The 12,066-nt window shown below is 37.3% G+C and overlaps 3 protein-coding genes across 4 annotated transcripts in view; 1 reads left to right on the top strand and 2 right to left on the bottom strand.

Annotated features, from left to right (window-relative positions):
* Positions 1-3,054, bottom strand: part of LOC113685676 (uncharacterized) — a 7,429-nt gene extending 4,375 nt beyond the window's left edge. The window contains exons 1-4 of one of the 2 annotated variants that reach the window (XM_089189384.1): positions 2,502-3,054; positions 2,090-2,212; positions 1,099-1,254; positions 1-202 (exon numbers count right to left, since the gene is read on the bottom strand). The exon at positions 1-202 is cut by the window's left edge and continues 76 nt beyond it. In XM_089189384.1, coding sequence (XP_089045510.1) covers positions 1-202; positions 1,099-1,254; positions 2,090-2,212; positions 2,502-2,912 — 892 coding nt within the window. In that variant the 5' untranslated portion in view covers positions 2,913-3,054. Of the gene's footprint in view, positions 203-1,098; positions 1,258-2,089; positions 2,213-2,501 lie in introns of both variants that reach the window. The other variant, XM_027203207.2, reaches the window with a different exon arrangement.
* Positions 3,055-3,083: 29 nt separating this feature from the next.
* Positions 3,084-5,232, top strand: LOC113685673 (tropomyosin-2). Its single transcript, XM_027203204.2, has one exon. It carries the CDS (start codon positions 3,360-3,362, stop codon positions 4,089-4,091), a length of 732 nt encoding a protein of 243 aa, XP_027059005.1. The 5' UTR covers positions 3,084-3,359; the 3' UTR covers positions 4,092-5,232.
* A 1,884-nt stretch (positions 5,233-7,116) lies between these two features.
* LOC113685655 (large ribosomal subunit protein uL23) lies at positions 7,117-11,970 on the bottom strand. Its single transcript, XM_027203187.2, has 4 exons — positions 11,937-11,970; positions 10,270-10,642; positions 7,285-7,354; positions 7,117-7,174 (listed from the first exon to the last, which is right to left on the bottom strand). The coding sequence occupies exons 1-4, from the start codon at positions 11,953-11,955 to the stop codon at positions 7,160-7,162; spliced, it is 477 nt and encodes a 158-aa protein (XP_027058988.1). The 5' UTR covers positions 11,956-11,970; the 3' UTR covers positions 7,117-7,159.
* Positions 11,971-12,066: the final 96 nt, after the last annotated feature.

Below are 12,066 nucleotides of genomic sequence, written 5' to 3'. Positions count from 1 at the left end.
CCAAACAGTGCTTATCATTTTGTTTATTCAATTTGTTCAACGTGGACCCAGTTTTTTTGGGCCCAGACTCAGTGTTTTCTTTGTCCTCCTCATCAACCTGTTTGACTTTTTTTAGCTTGACTTTCTTCAGATCCTCCAAGGTCACCAAGGTTCTTGAGACTGTATTTTTATTTTCCTGGGAAATATTGGCTTTGGATACAGGCTGAAATTAGGAAAATACATTACATCTGTTACTCTTTTGAAAAACGGTTATGGTTATGGTTTGAAAGACACTATATTTTCACTTTGACTAAAACACTTCAGCCACCTACTGTTAGCCCTCTTCAGGTGATAAGTTTGATTGATTACAGGCCTCCTTAACCCTTCAACTCCCAGATCAAATTTGTAGTTCTCCTTACTGTCAACCATACAATTCTTATAATGTTAGTTAAGAGAATTTAGTATTAGATCAACTAATGATCTCCAAATTGATATTTTTCTTTATTCTTGTCACTTCTGTGGTTGATATTGTACTGCTATTGTATTGATATTGTAAGATATTCTGTCTTGGTCACTGATGGGAGTTAAAGGGTTAATTGTTCCTTTACAATTGTGAAATGTAGATGTGGTGGCCTAGTGGTAAATGTAATGGACTCTGGATCAAGAGGTCTGGGTTTGAGACCTGGCCATGTAAATGTCTGGGACAAAACAATTTACTCTCAGAGTGCCTCTCTATCTCCACCCAGGAGTATATGTGGGTACTGGCAAATCATCAGGGGAGCCTAGTGATATCCTTGGGAGAGGGGGGGGGGGAGGGAAAACTTGGTGATGGATTAGTATGGGAGTAGTAATACTCCTAATTGCTTCATGCTAAGGAAACTGGGACAAGCTCTGCCTTGGTGGACCACTTAGCCTAAGCACAAACCTTAATTCTGTTACTTAAAAATTGTGAAAAATTACACACCAAGGAAGAAATGGGTATAATAAACAAATGAATAATCCACTGTTCATAAACCACCTGCTGTGCGTCAGGCCCTACAGGTATGGGTGAGTAAGTTATCATTGGCCAAAGTGACACATGTAAGTTGATTGCTTGTTTCTTCTTTCATTATACTGTACCTGTTTATTCTTGAGAAAAGCTAAGGGGGGAGCTGGTGGAGGTTGAACAGGGGGAGGTGGAGGAGGGGGTGGGGGAGGAGGTGGAGGAAGACCGTTTGGTGCACATTCAACTCTTGGTACATATCTGTTGCAGTGATCCCCACATGGACAAGTTGACTTCTGAAAAGAGCAAAGTACACATTTCTTATAGGCAAAGAGTATCTGTTTGGTTGTTAGTGATAACCAGTTAACAAATAGATCCATGTTGCATGGAGTATGTCTGTTCAGTAGATTGCAGATCATTTCAAAATGTGCTAAGAACAAAAGATTGGTATTTGACATTCTTTAATCCTTTAGACATCTTCTGTGATTCATTAGTCAATGGACACATGGCAACATGGGATCTTTTTGTTTTGCATACTGATGAAACAAAACCTTGTCAATGATGAAGCCATCAATCAACCAAAATGCTGCAATCCAGGTTACATTGTATGATAAATATCAAAATATTTTTGTATTCAATATGATTTTCAGAATTATAGTAGCAAGGGAAGATTGAGGATTGTATTGTTATTCTCCCTATACTTTCTCTTTTGTAAATTACACTCTGTTTTACAAGTACATGAAGTCATGGAGCGACAGTACTTTTTATTTTCATGAACATCATCTCAGATAATTTCATGTAATAGCATTTCATTTTTCAGTTTGTATTGTGATTTATAGTAAATTAACCCTGAGAGAATCAACCCATTCTGACCACCCAATACACATTTTAGCAAACTAATGATCAGACCCCGGTTGTTCAAAGCTTGGATAGCACTATCTATTGGATAAATCTATTTGGTGGATAACGCATTGCATTTTGTTATCACTTCTCTGCTGGATATCAATTTATCTGTTGGATAGAGTTATCCACCCTTTATACAACTGGGCCCAAGGGTATGACACATTTGCCATCTGCCTTGAGAGTAACAAAGGAAAAGTTTTTTTTTTTTTTAATTAGAACATGTACCTTGGCAAGTTCTGATTTCAGTTGATCGACTTCCTCCTCCAAGGCATTCATTCTTTTCACCATTTCATCAAGGTGGGTTTTCCTGTCTAACAAAACTGGATGGCCTTTGTCTCCTAGCAGAACCTTATTTTGAGAACAAGAATGATAAATATCATATTTGATTAATGATTTATGTCATAATGAGTGCCACCTTGAAAGTCCTTGAGCTATGAGCTATTATTCTGTATATCTGTTTATATTCTCAAAGTTAAGTTTAGGACAAATGCTTAGTACAGGAATGTGCAGTATTTCACAGGCCAGCACGGAATATGAACCCATGACCTCATGCGATACCGGTGCAGTGAAATAGGTAGAATTATGAAGGCAATAGGGAATCACTTTTGATACAAAACAAAACAAATAAACAACTAACCTTTCCTAGTGTTTGTATTCCACAACCAAACGCTTGTTTAAGCCAGTTTAAAATAAGGTACACGCTTCTGATGGACCTGAAACACCAGTCTACGGTAAAATGCTGACAAAAAGAGGCCAAGTTTTTCAGGCGAGATAAGATGACACCTATTTTCCAGAGCCTCAATCTCTGCATACTTGCCGAAGCACAAGAGATTGCACAGCAAGAAGACTCTGATCTCTCACGAATAGCAGTTAAGGACAATTTGCAGGTCGTCGAGGTCGATGGCTCGATATGCAACGAATCGACTTCATTTGAAACTTTTGCTTGTTTAAATCCTTTTCCGCGAGTTTTTCTCTTCTTTCTCTGTTTCCGTGAATTTGTAGAGCCCCAGTTTTGCTTAGATTGCCCAAGTTTTCTCTTCCTTCCCATTTAGAACAGTGTTTAGAAGAGTCGATCGTGGAAAATCATAACAAGTTAACAACCTTGAAATCGATGACCTATTCGAATTTTGCTTCCTATACAGGATAAGCCAATCAGATTTGTATATTGTCAAGTTGGTACCAGACTTCTGCCTGCGTCGTGCTCTCAGGAATTTGTTGAACTATCTAATCAGTTCAGTTTTTGCAAATTAAACGTAAGCTAATCGAGATTGCGCTAAACTAAAAAACATTTTAAGTAATGCAAAGGAATTGTATCGAACTTTGCATGTTTGTGTTGAGATGGTGAAACGGACTGGGCAGAATGAAGCCGCAAACCTGTCAGTGGTTATTACGCGCAGTCATGCTCTCTTGAGCATTTACTCCCTTCGACAGGGTGTGTTTTCAAGTTACATTGAATGAAAAACTGTGAGGCATAGCGATAAACTTAGCTATAACAATGTCGACCCTCTTTGAAGACGTAAAAAACAAAATGATTGCCATTAAGGCAAAGACAGAAGAAGCTGTTGAAAGAGAGCATGATGCATGTTCGGAGCTGAAAACAAAGGTTCAAGAGATTGCTAGCAAGGAGGACGAAGCGGCGGGATATCATAGACGCATTCAGTTTCTGCGAAAGAAACTCGAAGACGCGCGGGCCGAGACAGACGAAAAGGAAAGTAGACTGAAAGAGCTGAATGATAAAGCAGATGCGGAGGCTGTCAAGGGAAGGGAACTAACTTATGCCGAAGTAGAAACTGATGAACAGCTCCGAGAACTTGAACACCAGGTGCAAGAAGCCCAGTCCGCCGCCGAGACCGCTCATATGAGGTTGAACGAAGCCCAGAGAAAGCTAACTGTTATTGAAAACGAACTGTCTCGCTCGGAAATTCGCAAGGATACGGCAGTGAAACGAGTCGAGGAATTGGAACACATGATCCGTACTGCTGGAGAAAATCTTCGCAAACTTGAACAAGAAGATGTGCTTGCTAGTGAGAGAGAAACCGACAGCCAGCAAAAAATTCAAATTTTGGAAGAAGAGCTGAAAGTTCAGATAGAGAAATGCGAAGAGACTGAGAGATTGGAAAGCACAAAATTGCGCTTAATTGACGAACTGACCACGGACATAGAGTTCTGGAATTCAAAGAAGCTGAAACTGTTGAATGAAATCGATGCAATGGAGAGTATGGACTAGAACTTCTGACTTCTGACTCTAAGATTGTTTTGGTAATTCGTGAGCAAGGGAGAAGCGTGGCTTCTAATACTGGTTCTGTAAGTTTTGAACGGAAATCAGATATGGATTATAAGAAAGTCAGTTTTGTTTTAAAAAAAAAATTGGAATTCTGTTGTTGCATGTTGTTTATATTCATTAGAGAACTTACAAATTTTTTAACAGTACTAAGTATGAGGAGCTAAATACCGGTGTACACCATGCTGTATTTTATGCAGGTCTAAACTTGGAATTTATGTCGTGGTGGCCACATCTTTGTAAAGATCTTGTCCTTTTTCAGATTACTGTCCAAGTTTGTGTTAATTTTCTTTGCACAAAAGAGTTGCTTCTAAAAACAGATTATAGTAGTTTCAGTGTGGGGTGAATGACATAACATAGTTCCAGTGTGACCCTCATGGAATGCAACTTGGCGTATGCTAAGGACCATGGAAATGCATCTAAGCTTTGTCATTATTGTTATGGGAAACTGAGATATGCATTTTTCATAAGATGTCCCCAGATCAATTTCATCTGTTACAATGCCTTGGTAAAATGAGAAAGAGAAGTAAAGCTTCCTTTCTGTATATGGTTCTGTATTGTTACAGGTAGCTAGTTTTTGTAGTTTTACTTTGTTGTTGTAGTTCTCAAAAATCAGCCTTTCTTCATTTGACTGGTATTATGCAGGTAATAGTCTTACAGGCTACATGTAATTTGCACAATGCAGTTTTTGCTTGTGTGATTGCAGCTTGCTGGTGATGCAAAATTGTGTGCACCTGTATTCTTCATTTAGCAGAGGCAATGTAGTGCAGGTTTAAAGGCAAGATAAGTTTTAATGGACTTTTTCTCTAAGATTCATTTTTTTTGTGAGTGAGGAAAAAGCTTAATCATGAACCTGTCATTGTGACTGTAATATAGAAAGATTTTAAGGCCATGTGCTACATGTTTCAAAGAGTATTTAGTTGTTCTTGTATTGTGTAATACCAGATTGTAATATTTTATGAGCAAGTAGGACAAAAAAGTAGCTATTACTGGAATACTTACCAAACAACTTATGTTCAAATGTAAGCTGTGGCCTAAAATTAGGCCTTTGATATTTCAAGGTAATAAAATGGTTTTCAGAAACAAACTCTAGAACTTTAATTTTAACTGTATACTGAAGCCAGTTCCAGGTGTCAGGCTCTTGGTAACTGAATAGGTTATGTTTCTTACCATGAGACCATTTTACTCTAACAATGTACCATCATCAACTGATCCTGACACACCAAATGGGTTGTAGGTAGGATTCTAAAATTCATAAAATTAATGCAATAAAATACCCTACATTTGTTAAATGGACAGAGAATTCATTCTGAAAGAAAGGGTTGGCAATCTTTCAAACTCATAAATTTCCATGACCATTTTCAGGACCTGCTTTGTTTCCTCAAATAAGCACCCAGATAGGCATCCACCTCATCAGCCACCATGTTGAACAAACACCCATCATGAATAGGTGCCTCCCCCCCTCCTCCCTCACTTTCTTAGATAGTAGATATACAAGGAAAACCTGTTTCTATTGTCACTTTATTAAAATTGTTCTAATAATCACTGATAACTGATAATAGTAATGACCCCCCCCCCCCCCTCTTGCATAGGCACCCTCTGTTTTTAGCCAAAATTTTAAATTAGCACCTAAGGGCTCTTCCAAGGAAATTCAGTATTTATTAGTTTCCATGACCCACAATCAAGATGCTTCTAAAATGATGGGGGAAAAAAAATCATGCTATGTTGGCATTTTTCTCAAATTTTTCTCGTAAAATTTAATTTTCTTTAATTTTGCAAGACTTGAATGTGGCAAATTGTTAGGTTTTTCATGTATAGGAACCCTAGAAATGTGTAAGCCCAACAGATACCCCCAAGTTTCCTCAGTCACCTACCCACTAGAATTTGGCTTCAAAGGCAGGTGTTTAACTCCAGACAGCATGAAATGGTATCTGATGCAGTTCTCCAAGCTTTGACGTTATTCATCGCCACAACAGACAGAAATCTGTTACATGACTAGCTCTGCAGGTGAAGTACAAGTAGCTGCTGTTGAAAATACCATTTAAAAAATCTCTGTGGAGAGATAGTCCCAAGACTCCCTTAAGATATGGCTGGTTTTCAGGCTCCCCCAGTTGAAAATAGGCTCTGCTGTTTAACTCCTAGTAGTGATCAAGACATAATTTCTCCTTACCATATCAAAACAGCAAGAAAAGTTATGAATGCTATCTTAAAAGCATAAATGGTTCAACAGGAATTTTGCTGGTTTACAACAATGCCTGGTAATTGCACAGGTTTCATTAACCCTTTAACTCAAAGAAATGATTCACAAGTAACTTCTCCCTAATATATCCACACATTATCCAGCAAGCACATAATGTGGATACTCAAACTTATTAGGTAGAAGTTGTTATTTTGATCTACAACCAAATTCTTGTGACTAAGTTACAAGGAAATGTGTAGCAGCTAGAGGGGAGGATTAACAATCAGACCTCGAGAGTTAAGGGTTAAATACTGGTTACCCCTGCCTTTAAGACCCCTTACTGCCTTCAATTTACCCTGCACACAATCTCCTGTTTGGGTTTTGTCTTAAACCCCTTTTTGCCAGCACAGCCACCTATTGCATCATTAGCAGCTGCTTATGGAAAATTTATTGAAACTCCTGTCACTGATTTCCAAATGCCAATTAGTGTCTGTATGAGAAGAAGCAAGTGACAGAAAAATGAGACAAAATAATTTGTAAGTATGACAAAAATATGATCAGTGTCATGGTGTTTTTTCATGTTTTTCAGTAAATAACAGACCTGTTTTCAGCATGAAGGCATTTCATGATTGTTGGTTGAGGTGAACAGAAACTTCTGATACAAAAAGAGATAAATTCAAACCTACTAGAACTCTCTTGTAAGAAAATCTGTCATTTTGAAAGGGAACAAACAGAAACAAAATTCATAAAGCAAAAGGCAAGATATAGCAAAACACAGGAAACACACTTGAGTTTAAATAACAATCACATTTTATTGTTTGTCTTCTTAACAAGCTTAGATGATCCCAATCTGCAAAACAATAATAAAAATGACATTACAAAACCTCAGAATTGGGAAAAATTCCTCAGCGATCATAGAATCTTTTCAAAAGTAATTGTATGATTCATTCTTTCACATACCTTGTTGGCCACATCCAAAGCATCATAATCTGGAGCCAGTCTAACATACGCTTTCTTCTGCCCATCAGGTCTAGAGAATGTAATAATCAATTTAGACCATACATAGATAAATTTCCATAGAGCAATAGATTAAGAATACAAAAATAGGGTAGTTTGGTATTGTAAACTGCACCGATTATGAAAATGAGCCACCATAAAGAGTTTCAAATCTGACATTTTGAGTGATAGCCCTTTGTCACAGCTCTGGCAAAAGGCTAAAGCTCAAAACATCAGTTTTGAAACTCTTTACTGTGGCCAATTAACATATCAACTCAGTTGATAACACCAAATTACCCCGTTATACTCTCCCACCAACACACACAGTTTCTTTAGAAATTTATTCCCTGAATACAAAAATAGTTTGATTAATAGCAAATCTCCATACATGTTTGCTTTCTGTTAAACCTTTAAACTCTAAGAGTGACCAACATCAAATTACTACCTTCAATAATACAGCTTAACCATTCATTACGATCATGAAAATAAAGGAAGTGAATACCAAGAAACTTTGATTGTTTGTTTGTTTACCATATTCTCCTTGTCAGTACCAAGGGAAATGTATGGGTAAGTGTTTGGAGAATGTACAAACTGATGTTAGGGTGGAAAGGGTAAAGGTACATATCAATTCATAGTTCTACATTTTCCACACAAGTTTAATTTTCATTTCGCACATTTTATATTGTTATAATCTGAAACAAAATGAGCAAAAGAATCATGCTGGATTTAAAAATTGAAAAAAAAAAATTCTACCTTCAACAATGTAACTATGTAGAAATACACACGATGGAGGTGGTAATATTTTTGTTATTTAGCTCCTGAAAATGTTCTTGGGGCAGCAAATCAAGATTCCATTGTCCCCATAAAAATTCCATTAACAATCAGATGTACACGATAGAACAATGTTCCAACAACAAAAATAGACTTGAGCTGTCAGAATTTAAATCAAGAACTGTGTTACAAGCCAATTCATAGCCTGCTTTATCCTTTTTGTTAACCCTTAAACTCCCATGAGTGATCAAGACAGAATTTCTTGCTACAATATCAATACAATATCAACCAGATAAGTAATGAGAATAGAGAAAAATATCAATTTGGGGATAATTAGTTGATCCAATACTAAATTCTCTGAACTAACATTATAAGAATTGTATGGTTGATGGTAACAAGAATTACAAATTTAATCTGGGAGTTTAAGGGTTAAGTGACAACTGTCTTTGAACTGAGCACCCTATGAAGGAGCAAGTTAAACATGTTATAAAACAGTATCATAGAGATCTAGAAATATTTGGAAAGAATTTTATATTTCATCAATCAACATAACTGAAAAATTGGCAATTAACCCTTTCCCTCCCAAGATCCCATTAGCAATTCTCCTTACTATCTGCTATACCATTCTCATAATGTTAGTTTGGAGAATTTAGTATTGGATCAAGTAATAAACCCCTAATTGACATTTTTCTTTATTCTCCTTGTTTGTCTGCTTGATAATGTATTGTTATTGTTTTTTTAGAGGGCACGGTAACGAATCTTGCAATCTGATTGGTTCTTTACCCGGTCAGTATTTTCCTATCTCTGCCCACGGGCCACGGTAATGCTTTCGTGAGTAGCTGAGTACATCCCAACTTTCGTTGTCATTTTTCATAAATATACCTCGTTTTCCGGTTGGGCAGTATTTTAAAGCAAACAAGTCGGTCACTACCTCAAGCCGATAAATAACTTATGAATCCTCTCTTTTCTTGCTATCAAATCACTTTGGTTGACAGAAAAATATTGGTTTCAGAATGAATTTGTATAAATAATAGTGTCATTACGTTGGTTGACAAGCGGCCTAAAAACCCTCTGCAATTAATTTTAATCGTTCACAAAAAGTACCCAGAAAGTTGGAACGTGAGGTATTTGGCTACAGTTAAACTGAACGATGGAACTTTCATTCATTTAATATCTGAATTTTCTCGAGCAATTTGTTCATAGTGGAAGAGCGAGCGAAGTTTTAATTTAAGTTCTACAACAAATATACACTCCTGGTGAGTCTTTCCAATTCCGTTCAATTTGGACATTTGTACCTTAAATTGCACAACAGAAATTGAAGGAATTTTTTGAGAAAAGGCCGCTTTACATTCCCTTGTGTCTCGTTGGAGTGTGCCGTTTGAATTTAGTTTTTGTGAAGGAAAGATCAGAGTTAAACACGCCATTACAGCAAACAAACGAGCAAACTCTCACAACTTCAAAATAAAAAGATTGAATTTACTCACAATTACTTTCCTCGCCGTTTACTTAATGAACAGAGGTAAATCTTCGTACATGAATGAATCGTCGATGAGAGTGAATAATACTTTCCGTTAGATCATTAACTGATTTTGAAGAAAACATTGTCGTGACAGTCCTTGCCAAACTAGTTCTGTTGGTTTTCAAATGTTCCTTCGCTTGTTTTTTACTTGCGCGCTCTCTAATTGACAGGTGTCAGATTGTGACAGATACTTGTAAAAATAATGTTTCAAAGTTTGTTTGGAAGCCTTTTAAATCACCTTTATTGTTACGGAAATGAAAATGTTTCGCTGAGGCATCTCTCTTAAATTTGCATCACCTCTATTTCAACTACCATTTACCCACTAAAAAATTTGTTCAGTTTATGGAAGATCTTGCCGTATTTACGGCCATAAATCATTTGGGTTCTTTCGGAAAGAATTTTGTCAAGTTTAAAAACAATAAATATGTTATTTACCGACTAAGGGTCGGTCCGTATGGTGAAAAACTGTGACCTCGGTCTTGAAAATGCTGTATTTTCAAGACCTCGGTCACAGTTTTTCACCATACGGACCTCCTAGCCGGCAAATAACATATATATATTGTAGGGAGAAATTCTGTCTTGGTCACTCAAGGGAGTTTATGGGTGTTAGAAGAAATAGATACTCTTCATATGATATATCAACAAAAAAAAACATGTACCTGATCAAAGTGTTGACTTTGGAAGCCTCAATGTCGTACAGCTTTTTCACTGATGCCTTGATCTGGGGCTTGTTAGCTCTCACATCGACAATGAACACAAGTGTGTTGTTGTCTTCGATCTTCTTCATGGCTGACTCTGTGGTCAAAGGATGCTTGATGATGGCAAAGTGATCAAGTTTGTTAGTCCTTGGAGCAGAGTGCCTTGGGTATTTGGGAGTTCTTTGCAAGCGAAGGGTTTTGGGACGGTAGAAGTGGACATTTGTGCGCACCTTCCTTTTCTGTGTTCTTTGAACACCTTTCAGTACAGACTTCTTGGCCTTCTGGGCCTTAGATGTCTCACTGGACTTGGCAGAGGCACCAGATTTTGACTTTCCTGAAACCACAACAAAAACAAAAATTCAGCAAGACTTTTTGAAACATGGAGTTAATCAGCCAGTCTGAATGACATCTTTGTCCAACAATTGTCTTCCCTTTCAATTAACATTCCATAAAAGAACCAAAATGACAACTCCCCCCGGAGAGCTTCTTTGAGGGCAGTAAAATCAAACAGAGCACAAAATATCAGTAGTGACAAGTTCAAACAGGCTGAGGAGCAACCAGCTGCCAAACGCAGTCAAAGTCTGTAAGAAAGATATACCATTTCCAAATCCAAAACCCCTTACTATTCAAATGAGACCAGGTGCAAAACCTTCTCACGAAAATGAGTTATATCTGTGCGTAAGAAAAATCATCTTCATAGCAAAGGCTTTGCATTCACCTCTACTTCAATACAAAGGTATAAGGAAGGCATACACTTGGCAGAGCCACATTTGAAGTTTGTGATTGATTTATTAAAAAACGTTATTTGAGAGTAATTCACAGTTATGTACAATTTTTCTACAAAGCTAACTGAGGACTAATGTTGATTGCTTTTAAAGAGCACAAATCAGAACCTTAAGCATTCAGTTACACTGCTTCCACAACCATCACTACTAAAATAAGCCCTACCACCAACAACAACCATGTCAAACCTGCCTATATAGGTTATTTTCTAGCATGACACTAATTTTCTCCCCAACATCAAAATACAAATTCAGACCATAAAAACTACAAGGGACATAAAGAAAAGAAAGAACGAAAGAGTTCAACACAAGAGCAACAGTTATCCTCAAACTTAAAGACTGAAATTTGATTCTACTGGGAACTAAAAAACAATGAACTCATGAGAGTCTTACATATGCCTAAGAGCGTGGGTTTTGGTATTTGCAGTCTACGACTGTTCTCACGTAATTTACACTGAGATCAAAAACCCGACAGCAATTGATAAATGAAGGTACAGACAAGAAGTTGTTTGTGATAGTATGTCTGCTGATTCGTTAAAAACTCTCCGGACTGGCCTCAAATGGTTGCCACGTCCCTCATCTAAGAAGCCTCCCGTGTGCATGAAATACACAATGATTGAAGCTAAAATGGTTTAAACTCGAAGGAAAATCTAAACATTTATTAGCCACACGTGGAATGTAACATCGAACGACAAATCCTGTTCCTAGCACAGTTTTTCCAACAGGATAATCGCTCACTACCAAAGTGTCGTCTTTAATTATTTATGTTACTATTCGCGGCTCAGAAGTCGAAAAAGTTAACGCTATATTGTAAGAAAATCGCATACTTGAGCTCCGTATTCTTACCCTTCTCCTTAGGCGCCATGTGTAATTCTAAGAGGAAGGAGTTCTGGTGGGGTGGACGGCTATGATTTTCAGGGCGAAGACTTAGTAACCTGGTATTCGAGCCCAGTCCTAATCTCGGATTTTTGACTAG

Source organism: Pocillopora damicornis, chromosome 12 (genome assembly GCF_964200805.1).
Source record: "Pocillopora damicornis chromosome 12, jaPocDami1.2, whole genome shotgun sequence".
Lineage (NCBI taxonomy): Eukaryota > Metazoa > Cnidaria > Anthozoa > Scleractinia > Pocilloporidae > Pocillopora > Pocillopora damicornis.
Note: the sequence above shows the minus strand (reverse complement) of the source record. Positions and strands in the feature narration are given on the sequence as shown.